Genomic DNA, 20,186 nt, shown 5'->3' on the forward strand with positions numbered 1-20,186 from the left:
TAGCCCAGCTCCTGTCTCGGGGGCGGGCGTCTGCAGTCCGGTCTCGTCAGTCACCGGGACCAGAAGAGCTGAGGGAAGGTGGTTCAGTGTCCAGTTAAGCCAGCAAACTGTGGAATCAGGGAGACTTCCGGTGAAACTGCACCCACTCCAGCTTGTTTATCCTGGATTAGTTTGTAATTAACTGCAGAAACCCAGTGCTTTTTTCAATGCAGATGAGCTAGAAGGAAACAAAAAGAAGTTTTTTTCAGCTATGCCAGTGCTTTTATTTATGTCTTCTTAGCAGGGTTGGCATGTTTCCTACCTGAGAGGTCACGGTAGTGTCCCAGTGACGTGGTGGTAGCAGCAGTGGACATGTGGTAGCTGTGAGCTGTGATATCAGTGCTGATCCGATAGGGCTCCTGTGTTTCTGCCAGGGAGTACAGATGCCGTTTCACCAACACGGACACCATGCTGTTCTGCATGCGGGTCATGGTGGGAGTCATCATCCTGTATGACCACGTCCATCCTGTGGGCGCCTTCGCCAAGACCTCAAAGATTGACGTGAGTCCCCCTCCTGCCTCTCCCCGCATTCGCCCCCCACTGCACTTCAAGTCCGGCTCCCACAGAGCTTTCAGGCTTGCTGCCTGATGAGACTAGCCTTCAGAAAGAATGAGCACAGTGTCCTAAGAACCGTGGAAGGCCTATTCTTCCAAAAGAAAAACACCAAAAAAAGTTTGAGCCAGCCCAATCATGGTCAATCTACAGAGTGACGCCAATCATGTGACCTTGACTGGTCAGACAACGTTTTTTAAACTCCAAAGCAGTGTGAACTGGGCTCCCAGAACTAAAAAATGATCTGAAAATGAATTCGGGCCTCGTGTTGAAAAATAAAGCTTGTCATGTTGAACCGAATGGAACATGGCAGCCAGTGCACACTAATGTGTCATATCATGAGTCAAAGGACAGCTACACCGTGATCACACAGCTTTAAAGGGGGAAAAGAAGTTGGCAGCATGCTGTACTGGCTACTACATTGTGTCACAGTTTAGGCAATAATGGGCCTGATTTAATTAATGTGAGCAAAATAAGGCTTTAAGCCTCAGAGCTGCAACCCTTTATATGCATCAGGTATGAAACTGAGGTGCTGGTGACCTATAGTTCTATAGATAAATGTCTATTCAAAGCAAATTGCCGCTGTATATGACTGTGCCACTGTGCTGTGCTTTTGATGAGCGCGGTGAGGGGGCTGGAGTCGGGCATGGCTGACCTTTACTCTGAAGAGCCCTGTCTGTGCCTCTGTTCTCTGCAGATGAAAGGCTGCATCAAGGTGCTGAAAGAGCAACCTTCAAACAGCGTGGAGGGACTGCTGAACGCCCTGAGGTGGGTGCTGGGGGGCGTGGGGTGCACGCTGGTCACTCGGGGGGAGGCCGTGCGGACGGGGGAGGGCTGGGATGGGGCGGCAGGCTTTTAGGTTTTGAGCTTGAGCAGAAGCTCAATTGAAAAACAAAAAATGGAGCAGGCCGTTAGGGGCCAGGTGTACAGCTGATGTAAGCAACACCTGCCGGATCTGGAAACATGCGCAACATCTGCAAACAGCCAAAGCCCAAAGCAGAAACCATCCTCACGACTGAGCAGGTTTCATCCTCCCGATTAAAAAATAATCTGTAGCATTAAAACCTCAAGGTGTCACCCTGAGGGACAAGATCCCTACCTGAACATCCAGAGTGGGTTTGCTCGGACACTATGGCAGGGACTGGTCAAGGAGAGCCCACACATACTTAATGAGATTTATGGTGCTGTATTGCAGCCCCAGGGCCCTGGGGCTTGATTCCAAACATGGGGTGCTGTCTGTGTGGAGTTTGGATGTTCTCCCCGTGTCTGTGTGGGTTTCCTCCCACAGTCCAAAACCATGAAGCTAGGTTAATTGGCTTCTGGGAAGACTAGCCTGGGGTGAGTGTGTTCGAGTCAGTGTCTGCGTGTGTCCTGATGGACTGGTGTCCTGTCCAGGCTGAACTGTATCTGCCTTGTGCCCATTGCTTGCTGGGATATGCTGCAGCTCTGCCATGACCTTGTACTGGAAGAAGCAGTTACAAAATGGATGGAGGAATTAGAGTAGAACTTTGAGGCAGTACGGATTTATATTCGCACAATAGGAAAAAGACTGTGTCCTGATCATAGCAGAGAGTTGGCAAGGAAGGACCTTTTCCTGAAGTCTTGCCACTGTAATCCCAGCTTTTCCTGCTGGAAAATGCGGTTTTGCTGGACTGGGAAAACCGTTGGCGCTTCTTGCACGTGCTGCTGAGCGGGCGGGTTTGCCCTCAGTCTGCACCCGAGGCGTCACTGTGCTGGAGGAGATTCCTGTCCACGTCATCACCCTCTCACTGCGTCGCCGGCTGCCTCGAGCAGCGAGCAGCACACCTCAGTGCCTCCTCGCACGGAATCTCCACTCCGCTCCGCCAAGGACAAAATAGCCTTCACCAGGGAATAAATCCCCCCCCTCCAGCCTTCTACAGCCCACCCAAGCTCTTGACTCTATCTCTCCGCAGTCTTCGGTCATGCAATCCCAATCATTCCTGCCTTGGGACAAGCTGTCGGCAACGCCAACCCGACAAATCAACAAACCTCACACTGGATGTGTCTGACGAAACACCCCTGTAAAACTGCAACTGGCGTGTTCATGAAACACAAACCACAAGGCACAAGTGGCAATTAAGTGGAAGTTGATACTCCGGATTCTTTCAAGGAACAGCTGGAAGAGATTCTTGAATCATTTAACTACTAAGCACCTAACAGGCTGGAAGTGTGCTTGTATATATACTGGACTGTCTCCACTCTAAGTGGTGTAAATAAGATCACACGCTCATCTGTCAGAATGCCAGCTGGGTTTCGCATTTTGTCTGGAAAGGCTCATGCTTGTCTGGCAGCCACTGATAACCTTTTATTCACAGCAATAACAACTCCAGCTCTCCTTCCTGCAGGTACACCACACGGCATCTAAACGACGACAGCACCTCCAAACAAATAAGGGCCATGCTGCAGTGAGGGGGAGGAGGAGCGGGAGGAAGAAGCAACAGGAGAGAGGTTCCTGGGAGACCGCCAGGGGACAAGCAGCGCGGCAGGTCTCTGCACCCCGACCTCACAAGCGTGTTTGTTTACATAAATTTAAATGCAAGATAATTTCAATGTCAATAACCTGAAAAGGAAGAAGAAGAAAAACAGTATATTGTGTATTGCTCATCTCCATGTCTCTCATTTTGTAAAAAACAAAATAATTAAAAAAAGGTACAAAATGAAAATAGATAAGAGAAATTAAAGTATATTAAAAGTTTAAACTTTTTAAAAAGTCCATATACTTGGTTCCTGCATCAGTATGATAAGTAAGCGTGAAGAGTATTTTTGCACTCAGTGGAAATGCCATCGCCTGATCTCGCTGTGAAGAGCTAGAAGGAAGTGTACAGTCAGTCTCAACACAACTGCATTTAATCCTTTTGATTTCGAGCCATTGCCTCATTTAGGAAGCCCTGCAGCCTCCACTGGTCACTGTTCAGTGCAGATTGCGCAGGTGAGAGACCTGGCCCTCCAGCCCTGCCCACAAGCCCGCAGACTCCCCGTTTCCTTAAGACAGGTACACCACTACAGTCTCACCAAGAAAAACACTTGTAGAGCAAGCAGGCTTTTTAATTGGGCTTACAAATAATGTGCATTCTGCTGGTAAGGCTATGAAATGGTTTAAAAGTCTTCGAAATGTACTGGAATATTTTAAAGAGCTTTTGATTTAAGACAATGAAGTGTGATCCCCAAGGGCTTGGTCCGATAACCTATTTTTTTTGTCTCAGGCTTTCAGTAAAGACGTTCCTGGTTTTGGTACTGTTAGCTAAGTGATGGAACTGTAGGCCCTAAGAAGAGGCTGTAGAGTGATGCAATGCAATGGAGAATTTGGGGACAAAAGAACAATTACAAATAAAAAAATGACCTCATTATAAATGCAACAGATGTGATCAATATACTGCAGAAAGACTAAAATTCGAGGTTTCTGTTAAGAGCTCATTTACTTTATCGCTAGATTATTGTTGCTGGAATGTCCTGACCTGCTCAGTTTGAGACCAGAGCTGGTTTGAGTTAGGCCTTAGTGGGGCTACAGTATTACAAGGTTGCAGCACAACAAGGAGTGTTGGGAGCCCTTTCTGAACGGGTGCTAGCAGTTCTAATCACTTACCTGTGTGGGCCGTGCCTCTCACCTCTGAGGGGCATTCATAGGGAAAACTAGGGTCACCGCCCTGGTATGAAGCAGTCATGGCATAGAGCACACCCAAATCCAAACCATTAAATCCATCAAACTTTTATCTCATAGATTTAAAGGCATTTGAAACAACAATAATATAGAAGCAGTCATGTGGAACTGCTAATATAGAAGCAGTCAGGTTATTTCTTCAATCAGGAGAGTTGAATAATTTCCAGCGTGCCAAGATGGCAAATTGACAACAGGTTTTCTACCAATATCAGCACAACTTCCCTGACCCCTGACCTCCACGCCAGTCCTTTCACAGGACATGACTGGTGTGAGGAGAGAGAGCAGACTCTCAGGCTTAACGTTATTCCACAAACTGTTTACACAATCTGTTGAAAATAAAAGAGCTCAAGACCAAGGCTCTGACTGCAGTTAAAAGCATGCTTATGAGTTAAGATTGCAAAACAGCAGAGGCAAAGATTAACTGGAAAAAAATCGAAGGAGATGAAGCAGTACTGTACCGTGGATGTGCATAGCCCTAGAAAGTTTAAATTGATCTTATAATATATTTTATATACACGTATATGTGTACATTCATATACTGTATAAATATATAGATGGCATGTTGTAAAAGTCCTGGCAGATCTTGTAAATAATGTGTTTTTATTCATTTTTATTGTTCAAGTAAATCTGGATGGAGTAGGTATTGTCTTTCTAACTCATGGATTGCCTTGGACCTCTGATCACAGTCTTTAGTCATAGGGTTTTAGATTTCTAATCATAATTGATGAAAGAACAGAGAAAAGTGTCCATTTGCTTGTTATTTTGTACATTCTGTGCAACAATAAACTTGTCATTTAATACATTCAACCCTGGCTCCCTGTGTTTGACTGACGTGACGTGCCAACACTGCCGCCTGGCACACAGATACAGAGCAGGAGTGTGGAGCAGCCGGTGGAGTTCTGGACTCAGGAGTGGCAGTTTGCAGGTTCAGATCCCAACTGTGGTACAGCTGTTGTACCCTTGAGCAACACTCACATCGCTTCAGTAAAATGCCCAGCTGTATAAATGTGTATGTTGCTTTGGATCCAGACACCAGAAAGGAAAGAGGTAACAAATAACTGTGATATATGAGCAGCTAACACGATGTTAGGGATTCAGTCTTGCCTGTATTCACTGGGGCAAAACTGAAAAACCCTCATGTGTCCAGGGATCTCAGGAGCTCTTCAGAGCAAAGTAAATTCCCAATCTGATTAAAGCACTCCCTTTTCAGCAAATGGCTGAATTTGTATCCCTTTCCCTCTCTGCACCACCCCTCTCCCAACCAACTTTGGCCAAAATGAATAAATCTCCATCACCAGTCAAATTATACACAAGTGCAAATGCAATATTGCATCACCCTTTGCCTTATTCAGTGCAACTCAATTTGGGGGCAATATACAGTATGTTTTTTGTATTCGAGCCTTTAAAATACAAGGAATGGAATAGAGAGCAAGTCCTTCTAGTTGACACAGTAGAGGTCATGCTGTCATTTTGTCTGTTCAGAAATCTCCTTTTGCAATTATTGTTCCTATTGCTACACAGAATCTGGTACTTGTGATGGCAGAGCGCCATCTTCTGGCCCAGATGGAACCTAAGCATCTTACTGAAGACCAGACAGCTCGTTCTTGCTCCACTAAAAGGCCCAGCCATACAGATGGGGTTCAAACATACGTTTGCATTACAGTTACCAAACCATGAATTAATAATAATACGCCCTGCGCTTTCAGCTCAAACGGGAGCTGGGGGAGGGTGCTGTAAACCAGGGGTTCCCAGTCTGCTCTGGGGTTCCCCCACACACCTGCTGGTCTCTCTTGCAGCAGAGCTCCTTACTAAAAGGGGTCCTTGACTGAACCTGCAAGGAGCTTGGTCAGAGCCTTGGCTTCGCAGTTCCTTCTTCTGCAGGAAGAGCCGGGGAAATTTTCACTGACTTCATGTTACTTAAGAAGCGCAGCAGTGAACCTCCTGTGTGTCTAAGAGTGGAAGACAAAGCGCTGTAGCGTTCGAGGAGTTCAGGTGCAGAGTTATTAAGGGTTCAAACAGTGTGCTCAGGTGTACTAGAGGTACGGCTAGTACAGGCAAAGCTCTTTCCCCCTCAAGGTCGCTAAAATGTGACCTAAATATAACTGGAAGAATTGTAACCTAAACACAATGAGGAAAAAAACATAATATCTCTCAAATGTAATATAACCTAAAACAAGCTGGTCAGCATTCACACTAGAACAATGTTCTGTTATGTCCGTCACAGCTCTGCCTTTCAGTCGATCTGGATGCTTGGGAGGAAGGGCATTGCAGGGCCCAGGTGGTGCGGAGAAGCTCTCTGCTTCCCGAGGGTGGAGACGTTGTGCAGCGCAGCCCAAGCGACAACGACGTCACATGTCCCATCGGGAGATACCCTTAGACCACTGAGACGAGGAAATGCTGACTCCATCTCTCTCTCTCTCTCTGTCAAAGTGACCTGAAGCACAGATGAAAGAAGCAGAACGTAACCGCTTCACAACACGTTGTATTTGAGATCAACGCCTGATTGTGTACAAGTAAAAGGTTTATTCCCGGCTGAAAAGAGAAGAAAGGAAACTCCATGTTTGTGCCAGCCACCCGAAGAAGGCTCCACGGCCGAAACGTTGTGTTTTCTTTCTTCTTTTTTCAGCAGGGAATAAACCTTTTGCAGCCTACACATGCTGACACAGCCACCTACTTGAATTGATTGTGTTCAATACCTTGATCGAATGTATATCACAATGAGGACTCTGTGAATATCCGAGGGCCATGTACTTGTTGCTGATGTGATACTATGTGTTGCAGATCATCTGATAACATTGTGGTGATGGACAGTATGCACTCCTAACTCTAGGTAACACCTAAAGTAGGCACACGCATTCAAAAACTTCTTTTGATGGAAATGACTTATACTTTTTATTCTTTCTTTTGTGTAACTAATGTTTGTGTAGTTCATATTTTTTTACATTAAAAATTATTTTTGCAACGGTCCATTAATTCTGCAAACTGATTTTCTGTTAACAAAATCAGCCTCATTTGACCCCATTGGGGCTTAAAATGTCGGTGCCACCCAGAACACCTATTACAGTAAAAATTCCTGCAGGAAACCTCCTGCGTAGGTCTTAGTGCACAGCTACAGAGAACAGAAGCTTCATTGTATTACATCAAACACTATTTCAGGGTTGTGACTAAAGCATAGCCTGGAACTAAGGCTTATGTATAGGCTTGTGAATACCTACAAATACTGTTGTACTTCAAAAATCACTCCCACTATTGCATAGCACACTGTCACTTTGCTGAAGCGCTCCAGGTCACATCATACTTAAAACACTGAACCAGTCACAAGGAATCTCAGCGTACATCACAGAGCTTAGCTACGACAAGCAGTATTAACAGTGTATAGGCTAAATGGATTGTGAATGTAAATTATACCCAGTCTACTCAAACAATCTTTCAAATTAAGTTACAGCAAGAGTTCTTGAATGTTAAACATATACCGGTATCTTTTTAGTAAATGCATTCCGTGCACGGTAAAGCATCGATTCTGTTAGAGTTAACAGCTTTGACCAGCAGGTGGCAGTATTAGCCTGCAATTTTGTGAAATTTGTAGGCTAATAAAACTATATTCAGTGGTTGCATGAGAGTTTAAAGTGACTAAAGTGTCTAATTTTAGATTCGGTAAACATGTGTCTAAATAAGAACACTCAATACGCCAGGGCTTGAATAGTTCACGATGGTTTGCATTTTTCCTTGTTGGAAAAAGTTCCACGTAAATAAAGTTTTAGAATATTATTATTACTGAAATATCACAACTTGTATCAAAAGTGATTTTTAAAAGGGCTGCCACCCACATCACCAGGTTCAATAGGCCTGTTAGCATGAAGGACAAGCCTCAAACTGGATTTCATTCGTCTTTTGACATCACAATTTAATGGTCCTTTGTAGCACAGCTTTGAGCCAGGATGTACAAGGACAGATGGCTTGACTATAAGGCTGCACTAGGAGCTCTCTAAGTCAACACTTAGAACACTCCTCAGAAATCTATCTGATCAAATGTGAACATTTTCATCGGATATATCGCCCTGCAACTGACAACTGGCAACACACTGGCTTCATCACTCTGCTCTCCTCCCCACTGAGAGCTGGTGTGTGGGGAGCGGACTGGCGCCTCATCCAGGTGGGGCTGCACACTGGTGGCTGAGGAGGGTCCAGAAAAGTGTAACTGTATATATAAAAGTGAAAGGAATTTACTTACAACAGATAAGCTGTCCCTAATGTGAGGACTACGTTATACTGACCAGGTCTTGGAAAAGTGTCCCCATCCGGAAACGGGGATTGCACACATTCAGGCATGACTTTTCCCGGGGAACAGCGCAAGAACACACGGGAGATCGGCGCGCTCGCTTGAGCCGCCGTTGGTAAAGCCGCAGCGCTTGTTTGCAGAACCGGCTCCCCCACTCCCACTCCCACTCAGCACAGTGCTCTGGGCTCCTTTGTGCTGGAGATGAAAGGCAGCCGTTGTCCGAGCCCGCCGCCAGCGCAGGAATGCTGGCGGGAGTCGGCACAAGGCGCGAACGGGCAGCTCTTTCCTTTTCCTCCTGTTTGTTTGGAGAGGCACACGTTACCGCGGCCTGGGGCCAAGCGCGCCCCGCTCGCCGCAGAGCAGGGAATACGCAGGTCAAGAAGGGGCGTCAGTCGTTTCAATGAGGAGGCGCGCCTGCGGAGTGAAAAGTAAAAGTGACCGATCTGCAGGCCTGTGCACACAAAGCTAAGAAAGGTTCAGACGTCAAATCTCTCTGTTTCATAAAGGACTGTAACTGGTACAAACAACCACAACCCCTTGTGCTCCTGTTTTCAGTTTGATGTGCACATAACCTTTCATCTGTCTCTTCAGTCCTTAGGGAGCCCTCTGAATAGACTGTGTACCTTTAAGAGTTTGGACTACTTGAACCTGTTCCTCACTACACTGCTTATTAGAATCCCTTAACACACTATTTCAAGGCATTTTTTCCTGATTGTTTTTTCCGAAATGTAGATGATTTGCTGGCACTTACGATCGATGGTTTTAAAAAACAAAAGTTCCATGTAAAATATATGACCCTCCTCAGCCAGCGTTACTCTGAACTGACATCCTGTTCATTCTGGCCAAGCCTTTCCGTGCTTGACCAAGAACTGGTAATCACGCAATCAAATGGTAAAAGCAGAAGAGCCGTAAAAAACTAGCTTGTTTTCAAAGACTAAAAAAAAAAAAAAGAAATGCTTGAGTGCAGAATCAAGTCTTCCGCCGTGACTTCTTTGCCTAGTAGCCGAACTGGTGGCGGGCTGGTCTAAAACTGGTCACCTTCATGTGCAGACACTCTGGCCACCTCTCACGCCTGTATAAGCTTTAGTCCGCCTCCTTTAGTGTTGAACTCGTCCTTAGCGTTCTTTAAATGAGTATTTTAATGTTGCTATTAAAGCCCTTTCACCCAATCGCAGCACGGTGTCCACACAACGTGCCGCCTGCCGTCAGCGGCCGGTCCGATAACGCCGTGGTCGGCACCGGCAGCTGCTGCCGGCGTGCGCCGCTCGGCTCGGCCTTACCGCAGGCGAATTAACCGTGGAATGAGTCGCCGGAGCCACACAGCATCTAAACGGCACCTCAGGAATGATGAAGAGCAAAGCAATTCAGTAATCGCAGTAATTAGGCGTTTCCTTGACCCAAAATGTTTTATTCCACAGCCGTGGAAAAAGAAGGTACTTAACAGTTTCGAGGGGCTGGTGAAAAAAATGGCCTTTTTTTCCCCTCAGTTTTGTTTCAGTGTTTTTTGTTTTCTTTCATTTTCCTGAGCGTGAAAGTTACGTGCTGGCTGGCACCCCGAGGTGAACAAATCACATCCCCGTCCGTTTTTGGAGAGCTGTGAGTTGCGTGCTCTCCTGTAGGTGGCGCGGTGCTCTCTCCAATTTAACATGTCATTTTTCGCTCCCCCCCCCAGAGGACGATGTAAACAGTGAATTTGTCAGACGAATGTGGAGGGCGGCCAGGCTCATTTGAATAAAGCAGGTGAGGCTCGTCTGTCAGGTGAATGCCCACACACACCCTCTGCTAACAAAGACTCTCGAACAGCGCGGGACCCCGCAGTCCCACTTGTGCAGCGACTTCACTTTTCCTAAACTTCCCTCCTCCCCCCCCCCCCCCCGGCAAGAGTCAGCGATAAACCTTAACTTCCACATTGAAGTGCGGTTTACTAACGGCCGTCCTGTTGCACACAGCTCCGACAGCCCCTCCTATCTCTACTTCAACAGGAGCCCGAGCGGGCGAGCAGCCGGCCTTCCGAGAGCAGCAGGTATCCAACACACCTCCCAGCAAACACTGGAGTGTACCGGGCGAACGGCACCGAACAGGGTCTGGGCCCGCTGCCCTTATGTTCCTGGACAAATGGCTTTCACTCCCGTTCTGCAAGCAGCTACCAAATACCCCCCCGGGGTGGCGATTGTTAGAAAGAATGAATCTGCCCCACTCAAACGTCCATCCAGGCAAGGGATGCAGCAGGCTAATTTACCACGGCCATCTATATATAAGAGACAACTGGACTTGTGAAGGCCTCTGAGCAGGCAAGGGCAAATTACTGGGTAGGCAAGGCAGATTAATGTGTCAGCGTAAGAAATGGCAGTCTTGAAGTTGAAGTACAGTACGCCACTTTTTATAGAACTGATGTTGCTCATCGGAGTGACGTCACAGGATTCCTGAGGAAAGATACTGACAAAGCCAGCTCAAGGGATTACCATGTGCTCAGCAGGAAAACCAGCAAGAAAGTGAAAATGGAAGATGAAGTTACAAGGAAGTGCATTTAGATCTGAAAACAGGAGGTACTTCTTTACACAAAGGGCAGTGGGAGAATGGAACAGGCCAACAGGCTTTGCTGTTGAAGCCGAATCCCTGAGATCCTTCGACTGGATGAGATCTAGGGCCACATGCCTTCTAGGGAGAAACTAGCTTGGTGGGCTGGATTGTCTCCGGTTGAGCTGAGGAGCTCTGTTCTTTACGTAGTGAATGACAGAAAAGAACACAAGGAAAACCACAGGAAAAACCGGCACCTCGCTCCCAACTCGAGGTGAAACAGACCACAGCCAAGGCCAGGGAGGGCTGGGCTCGGCACCTGTACAAACAATCTCTGAGCTCGCAGGTCCTGGCTGGGCACCGCAGCCCTCTGTACCAGGCAAGCAGTGAGCTTATGGATTAAAAAGCACCTATTAACCCCACAGGTTCTTAAGGCAGCAGTATGTTGTGACTGAACCAGCCTTGCTCTAGCCTGAAGATCCAACCCTGCACCAACTGAAAATCCCACGGAGTTGAATCTGACAGGGGGCATTAACGTTTCAGGAAGGAAACTGTTACAGAAGAACTTCTTTTGCATCTAAAAAAAAAAGATACAAATCCTTGAGGAAATGATATTGGGGGAAAAAATATTGGGAAATCATATTTTTTGTCCCAGCAGAATCCAAAGCTGGGACACCCACTGCACAGCTCCTGAGCTCCACACGAAACCCGACCTCAGAGACAGAACACCTACATCCTTTGTCCCTCCTGAGCCCAATTCAGGACCTCAGAGTGGGACAACAAGGACAAGACCCTAGCCTGCGGATTCACGGCAGTGTGGGACAGTCTCCGTGGAGTCACAGGTCCACCTCGGAATCTGCTCTTTAAGGCCAGAAGACAATCAAAAAGAAAACAGTTTACAAGTTTAAAAAAATCGCAGGTCTTAATTCATGTCTAGGCAAAGCAACACAACACTAAAATACATAAATACAAACTTTGATAGCTGCACATTTTTTAATCTGACATTTGTGACCCTTTAAAATGCTTAAAAAACGTGCTTATTGGAAGCACCGCCTATAAGACAAATGTTAGTTTTCCAGTGCTGATGAAGGCCAAATTCTTAGTCTGAATGTCCGTTTTTAGAAGCTAACTAATAAACTAATACTAACAAATGATCAACTTCTAACAGATTTGAGCCATTATGTAGGACTGCTTCCCATCTCGTGTATCTGTACCCACCGGCGGTGAAACGGTTAACAGCAGCTCAAGGGGCCGGCTGGCCCCTCCCAGCAGGCACTTTGCATAATTTCTGCCGTTTGGCGGGAAGCCTCTTTTCTTTGTGCAGACTGAGCCAGCCCCCCCGCCCTCCGCGCTGCTCGAATGGCGGGAAATGATACTCGACTAGGCGCTCTCTCTCTCTCTCTCTCTCTCTCTCTCTCTCTCTCTCTCTCTCAGAGAGCTGCAGCGCTCTCCTCTCTGTCTCCGCTTCCTGCTTTTATCAGCACAGCCAGACATCTGCGGGCCCTCAGCCAGGCCTGTTGCTTAGCAACTAGCGGAGAACACAAGAACACAAGAACATAAGAGAGGTTACAGTACAGAGGAGGCCATTTGCCCACCTACCCGACTGGGGGGCTGACAATCGATCTGAGGATCTCACCAGAAAGAATCCAGGGTCTGGGCTTCGAACAACATGGCTTCTGAGCTTGTTCCAGCCCCCCACCACCCTCGGTGCAGAGAGGTGCCTCCTGTTTCCTGGAGCACTTCCTCCTGGTTCCCACCTGTGTCACTTGCGTCCTCCGGTTTGTGTTTCCCTGCGGATACTGAAGAAGTCCACTGGATTGACCAGTGACAGGCTGGAAGGGTGCAATGCCATTAGCTCTCACGCGCAGTCAGAGCACGGTGCCTGGGCTTCCTCGCTGAAAGACATGTTGCTGAATGAACACTTTTGAGCCATTCTGGGGGGGGGGGGGGGGTTGCGTGAAAGGGGGGCAAAAGGTGTGTGGGTTGTTGACAAAACAGACTGGTTACTGATCCACCCCCCCAGCATGTGAGCATCAGCTTCAGCCAGCCTGCTGCAATTAGATCTTGTCCCACTCTGTTGCTTGATTTACAGATAACATGATTAGGGTTTTTTTAACAAGGCACGACACGAGAATCTGCAACATATGCCTTTGGGGTTCATAATAAAGCCATCAGTAAAAACAAAACCTCACGCAAACCAGCGCACAAAAGGACAATGTTTTAGCCCCAATCACAGTGCACCACAGAGGATACTCACAAGAGGAATGCAATGCAGGCTTTTTTTTTTCCCACCCCCTCTGTGATCCGACTGTTTCGCAGAGAAGCAGCAAGTGCTGACAGTCCCTAGAGGGATAGTTTTAAAATCCCTGAGCTGCAAGCTCTCAATTAGCTCACTCCACAATTATTCAGGTGTGGTCTTCAGCTGGCGTGACCTTTTCCTGTTTGTTTCAGCTTTAATTAAATGTGTCTGTCAACGGCACAGTGGTGAGGCACACTGTGCAGGTATGTGTGCAGAGCCTGGGCTGTTCCAGAGGTCAGTGGAAAGCCATTCCAGAGGCAGAGAGCTTTTTGCACAGTTTTCTGTAAACAAAAGTTTTGCTTAATCAGTCAAAAAGAACACTTTTTTAATGCAACACTGTAGTATTCAAGCATGCATGACCTGTTGCCTCCGCTGATCTACTCTATGTGCCTCACATGAAAATGTACAGTCCTGGAGATCTTGCCACTTAGGAAACAATATCACAAAGCTCATCCAGTAAGGGTTAAAGAAGCTGATCACAAACAGCAGCAGCATAGGAAGAAAAGGCTAAATGCACTGTTACATAACATGACAGGAAACCAGCAGGAGAGAAACGGCAGTCTCTGACAAAGCCCTCACACGCCGGCCGGCTGCACACAGGCCAAGCGCTCCCGCACCACTGAACAAAGGGCCAGACATCCGCTCCACGCTTTGCTGGGGAAGCTCTCGCCTTTTTTCCCCATGCTCGTGGAAGCTGGCCTGGAGGGGATTTCCGCTGTGCCCTCCGAGGTGCCGCAGACAGATCAACCACAGCGTGTCCCTCTTTGGCCAGCAGACCCTGTCCACAGCACAGCCACACAGACATAGCCTGCGTTTCCTTAGCTCCGCTGTTGAGACCCACAGACAACCTACACGGTGGAGTGTCCAGTGTCCACAGTGGACAAGAGGACACCAGTGGAAACCACACTGACGGGCGCTGAGAACTGACAGCTGGAATGGATTGTGGGACATCCGTGAACAACCCAGCCCTGCTGTTGAAATGCATACCCTGGCAACATTCACAAAACATTGGGATAAGACCCCCAGATCAATGAACCAGTAACTAATCAATGAGCTAGATTGGCCGCATGGCCTCCTCTCATCTGTATCCTTTCTCATGTTCTTACTTCAGAAGGCCCTGCAGGACCAAGGTCTGAAGTTTTGATCTGGGAGCTCCGGGTTCTTGCTGTGGGAGCTGGGTATCTTGTTGGGTAGACCTGGAGGATGTCCTAATGAAAGCCCTGCAAAGCTCCGCAAAGCACAGTGAACTCCTTCAACCAGCAGCACATGCTGGCACACAACGGCAGACTTTACCTGTAGAGTTACAGCACAGAGGTGGAAGTCACAGCGAAGAGAAAACAGTGCAAAAGCAGTATACAGATCCGGAATAATGATGAACCCTCACTGCTGATGAAACTGGTGTTTAAAGGCGGTTCAGTGGCACACCAGTATTTTATTGTCCAGGAACTTAAATCCTAAAATAACAATGTGCAAATCTTTCCCTGTCTTTTAAAAACTTAAAAGTCTTCCAAGGAGAAGGGATCTTAATATCACAAACTCAGGAACTGCTGGATTAACAGTCTTGCCCTGGTGATCTCGTACTTATAGGGAGAAGGAAGAAAAAAATCCCCTCCTGTCCTGTCTCTGGAAATGAAAGCAGTGTTTTAATTTCGGTATGGCACTGGTGACCTGTAGGTTCAAGCCCCTTTTCGTAATGAGCAGGAACTGTCCACAGGCGCTGGCAGGCAACACGTCAAGAGCAGACAGTATCCTCGGAAAAACAAATAAGACGGATGACCTTGTGCTTCTCAGTCCGGGCACAGGAACGGAGAGCTTCTCTCTCAGGCAATTACACCGCATGTCAGCTTGGAATAAAGTATCCCAGCACGGCCTCCAAGCTGAGGAAAGGGGACAAGCACCTCCACGATGGACGTTCCCGCCTTTATGAAACAGCACCGCGTTAATCACGGGGAGTTTAAAGGAGTCGCACGGGTCTCTCCACATCGACCCCTACCAAAACAAAACACAAAAAACAAAAATCAGGGAAAGGGGGGAATTATCCAATGCTGGCGTACTGCGCCGCTGGCATTACTGGTTTCAAAGGGTTCTCAAAGTTAAAGTGAACATTATTGTTAAATCAACCCTTCAGGCTGCCGGGATATTTTTTTTGTGGTGGGTTTGAAACAACAGATACAAAAAGAGAAAAAAATCCTAAAAAACATTCACATAACAGATGCAAGATAGCATTACCTTGTATTATGTGACAATGATGCTACATTACAGTGAAGACAGAATCCACAAATGTATCAATAAACACTTTTGTTACACTGTTAAGAGACCGGGTGGCCTCAGGGCAGGTGCTCTTCTGGAGCCAGTCTGTTCTAGATTTGATCCACCTTAGCCTACTTCCCCGGGGAAGGAGCTCAACCAGGGGAAACTGTGGGAGTCTGGGACAAGCAGAGCAGCTGTGCTGTCTACACTGACACCGTCCCCTGTCCAGAGAAGACTGGGAGAGATCCTCTCTTCAACGAGCTGCTAACGTCCACCCAGGCTGCGCGGAACGGCCGCCTGGCTTTCATAATCTTTCCTGGTTCGCCCGTTCTCCACGCCAGCCTCTCGCACAAGGCCCTGCTACCGGATTCGGACGTGTCTGTGCCCTCCCCGCCCTGTGGCCAGCGTCTCGCTGCAGGTCAAGGCCGTGACCCCAGCAGGGTGATGTCATATGAAGCAACACAGCGTTATTCCAGCAGCGCTATTCTCCCCACCACTCCCAGCTCAGCTCAGAGAGGTGTCAGGAAGTCCAGGGAAGCAGCATTTTTCTCCTCCGCAGATGTGAGAGACTCAGATAACAGAAACTCAACCGACAGCATTCCCCAGCAGCTTCTCCCGAGTTGGAAATAAACCTGCCAGCTCTCTTTAAAACTCAGCACTGGGACAAGGAGAGGAGGCCATGGGGAAGTGCACAGTATTTTTTCTGTCCTAGGAGAGCGGCTGTGGTCCAGGGGGACCCCTGGGGGACCCCTGTCTATTCTGGGCTTTGTCCCTGCCGGGTTCCCAATTTCAATTTTCTATTTGAGTCACATTTTTATACTTGCTTTTAGCTCTTAAGAAGGTGAATGGGAACCAGAGCTTCTGAGCTTCAGAAAGAAATTTTTAATTTCAGCCGAAATGCAACCAACCGGACCTCTTCAGGAAGAACAAAAGCTGACTGTGAGAGTGTTTGAAACCCTGTGGTTGCCACGTGAGAAAGGAATTAAAGCCATCACCTATTACAAGCTGTTTAGACAGAAAGAAGAGAGCAACTGTCTTTTCAAAAAGCTTGCTGATTAACACCTTGAGGACAGGCTTGTTAATGTTCTGTAATGGCTGAAATGGAACAAAAAGCAGAAGAAGCGTATTATTTAAATCAGGTACAGTGCACAGACACAATCAAATCAATCAAAGGCATCAATTAGCACTAGTAATTACAATCTCAACTGCACTGAATACCAGAGGCACAGAGTCATTTCAGTACCAGGGCTGTGAAACAATGTCCTCGAGTGTTCTGGTGCGCCACCCTGTGGCAGTGCAAATATGACTTTAACACAGGTAAAAACATCGATAGTTCAACTATACCATTACTAGAAATATTATTAATAACCTGCATTTTTAATTTCTAAAAACAGCTTACAAAGAGACATTCATTACAAGCATCTCTTCCACAATATCTTGCTGAGATTCTATGTCAGTTTGATTAAATTGAAAGTATTTCAAACTGTAGTGCTACAAAAATAAAAAAAGGGCAAAAATTAATTTAGAATTTGATCCGTTAACAGGAACGAATTCCAGGCATGTCAATATGCAAAGATGATTGTTAAAACACTATGACAGATACACCAGGAACTATGGGGAATGTCTGTGGAGTTTCTTTTACAATTAAGTCTTACTGATAACATATTAAACAACGTACATAACAAGCATGGAAGAGACGAGCTGAATCCACATGCAGAGACCTCCTCAGCCCCCTTTCAATCCCCCACTCCATCACTCACACCCTCACACCCTGCATGATAAACAAAGGTGGGGAATGTCCATGTGACTAGAGCCACTGAGATCAGCCCAGGGGCAGTAGGAACCTGGGGGTAACAACTGTGTAGCATCAGAGACCACCAGCCTCTCTGGAGCGTTACTGGCCTCCTGTCTCCTCCACTCCTGTCAGACAGGAGAAAAGGCTTTTTCGCTACTCTTATCAGGGATATGCAAACAGCGACACCCATCTTTGCATTTCCAGCACCAGGGAGTGGAAACGACAGTGAGAGAACAACGTGTTCCGACTCAGCCTGATAACAGCCACCGGCAGGCCGCTGAGCTGCCAGGCGGCTCGTCAGCCACACATTCCCACTGCAAGGGCCCCGCCGCGTCCCGAGAGGAGACCGGCCCGAGAGGAAAAGGCAGGAATCTGGTGGGCAAAGGTCCCGCACTCTCACGGTCTCCCATCACATGCAAAAACAAAAAGCACACACTACACCAGGCCCCGGAGACGGAGGAGAGCCCGCAGCTACGGCCTGTCGACAGCAGGCTTTGCGCATCGGTTTTCCTTCCCAGAAACGTGAGCACCAAAACCTTATTTTTCCAAGCAGATGAAGCTGAAAGACAACAACGCCACCTAAAAAAAAAGTCCTGAAAGAGATAAGAGCTTTCAGCCCCCTTGGGGTCTTGTGCTTTGATGCTAGCCTGATCCGTTTGCGCTCGCTGGGAGCTTTCAAGGAACAGCTGGCTGACGTTATGGGATTGATTAGCTATCACCAACCAAGCAAGCAAGATGGGCCAAATGGCCTCCTATCGGATTGCAAACGTACCGTCTGAAGTTCCAGCTTTCGGGCTTAGATGCAGACACGCAGCACTGGGCTCCAGCAGAATGTAGTGTCAATTTAAATATGAATTCCTCACTTAGTAGGAGACATGTTGGCCTTTTTAGGCATCTTTAAAACTAACTGGAGCTTCTTTTTTTTTTCCTGTTGTGGCGCGCCTATGACAATCAGCACAGCAAACACGTGCACGCACACATAGAGCAGGGGACAATAGGAGCCATTCACATGCGAAACAGGATCCCCTAATTAGAAACTGTTGCAAGTGTTTGTCAGTCGCGTTATCAAAGGCAAAGAGCAAACTGGCCCTGTGGCATCTGCTCTGGTAGAATTCTGCATCAGCCAGAAAGGTGAGAGGTTACAAGGCTCCTTCTATCTGTGCGGATAAAGAGTCCTCTGCACTAGGACACATGCTTTTTTTTAAAAAAAAGGCCCAAGTGCAGGCAGCATCAGCCTTTATTATGTGCATTAGGTGCATTTGTGCATTATTGTGTTGCATTAGGTATGTAGCAGAAGCCTTTATCCAGCTTCTGCAGACAGCAAGGGACAGAGACCTATGCACCGACAACTGCCACTGTCCAGTCACGGACGGAGAACAAAGAGGTCAGGCAACTGCCTCGGGGTCACAAACACTAACTGTCCACACTGAGGCTTGATCCAGGAGTGTCCTCACTGCGAGACCCTTTCCTGAAACTCTAGGCCAGCTAGCCCGTGTTTAAATGTAAAAAGATGGCGCCAGTCACTTCATGGGTCACTTCAGGACAAGAATGAAGAGGTGAGAGGTGTCAGGCAGGAAGCCGTAGCTTCGTGCTGCAGGGCGAGTGCGCCGCAGTAACAGCCCACAAGGCCCGAGGCCCCCGAGGTGTCGCGCGCGAGTTCTGAGAAAGCCTTCCATTCACGAACACGGCTCTCAGTCGGGCGCATGAGAGAGAGAGACGCAAAACACGAGCTGTGACATTGCAACAAGTCAACCGCGTGGAGACACATGGACTGAAAGTGAAACCTGAGGTCGAGGCGCTGGGCTTCTCCTGGAGGTGGTGTAAGTGGTGGGTTCAGCACTGGTCAAGACTAGAGGGGCCTGCTGGGCGATAGTAGACTCAGATCCTCATTCTCGCTCGTCCTCTGCTGCTTTAAAATGAATACACCCCAAGGGGGAAAGACACCTCAATAACACTACTAATAAACCTGAAAAAACAAAAGAAATGCGCCCGTCCGGCGTTGCTCCGAGCGCAGAAGGCACACTGACGCTGCTCACACAGTTCCAGTTTCCTGAGTGAGTGTGACCACTCTGACCACCTGTTCCTGAATTCAGAGGAATACTTCCTTTTACCAACTCTCCTGTTCCACATTCGGACGAGAAAGAAACTTCCAGGTCTCAGCCACCCAGCATCTGTCTCTATTCGCCGGAAACGTCCCCCACTTTTATTACTTTTTTATGACTGTCAGCACTACCATCTAATAATCATTCAATTTGTTTTATATTCCTGCTCTACATTTGTGCTCCAAAAGCCTTCAGGTCATTTATTACGTTACCAGTTTAATATGGAAATGATTTAAATGACATTATTATAAGGTGTACTACTATACAGAATAGGTCATAACAATAAGGACAGTAACGGCATAAGTCTCTTTAATCCCCTTACTAAAGTAATAGTAATTACTTTACTATGGACTGGCCAGGCTGACCACTGTGTAAACAGGGTTCCAGTCCTAAAAACACTCCTCTGCCCCATGAGGAAGCAGGGTGAGGAGAGGCTACAGCTCTGGACTCATACCTGGGAGGTTGTGAGTTGAAATCCCAGGTGGGGCTCCCAGGAAGCCAGCTCCCAGTAAAAACCGCAGCAGTAAAATACCGCAGTAAATACTGGATAAACAGATGCAAATGTAAGGAGCTGTGGATAAAGCGTCCTATATGTAAATAACAATGTTATCCTTCTAACAGTTATTCATGAGTTCGAATGAATTATTTTCAGAGAAGATCAAATCCGCTCCACG

General features: G+C 47.3%; 1 protein-coding gene across 6 annotated transcripts in view; it reads left to right on the forward strand.

The window, feature by feature from the left end:
• fam49al (family with sequence similarity 49 member A, like) overlaps nt 1–5,077 on the forward strand; it is a 32,741-nt gene extending 27,664 nt beyond the window's left edge. For all 6 annotated transcript variants that reach the window (XM_088602543.1, XM_088602541.1, XM_088602544.1 and 3 more), the window contains 3 exons: nt 414–540; nt 1,289–1,359; nt 2,958–5,077. In XM_088602543.1, the coding sequence (XP_088458669.1) occupies nt 414–540; nt 1,289–1,359; nt 2,958–3,021 (262 nt within the window). In that variant the 3' untranslated portion in view covers nt 3,022–5,077. The remainder of the gene's footprint in view (nt 1–413; nt 541–1,288; nt 1,360–2,957) is intronic.
• Nucleotides 5,078–20,186: the final 15,109 nt, after the last annotated feature.

The sequence above is a fragment of the Lepisosteus platostomus genome, chromosome 13 (assembly GCF_059453375.1).
Source record: "Lepisosteus platostomus isolate fLepPlt1 chromosome 13, fLepPlt1.hap1, whole genome shotgun sequence".
Classification (NCBI taxonomy): Eukaryota; Metazoa; Chordata; class Actinopteri; order Semionotiformes; family Lepisosteidae; genus Lepisosteus; species Lepisosteus platostomus.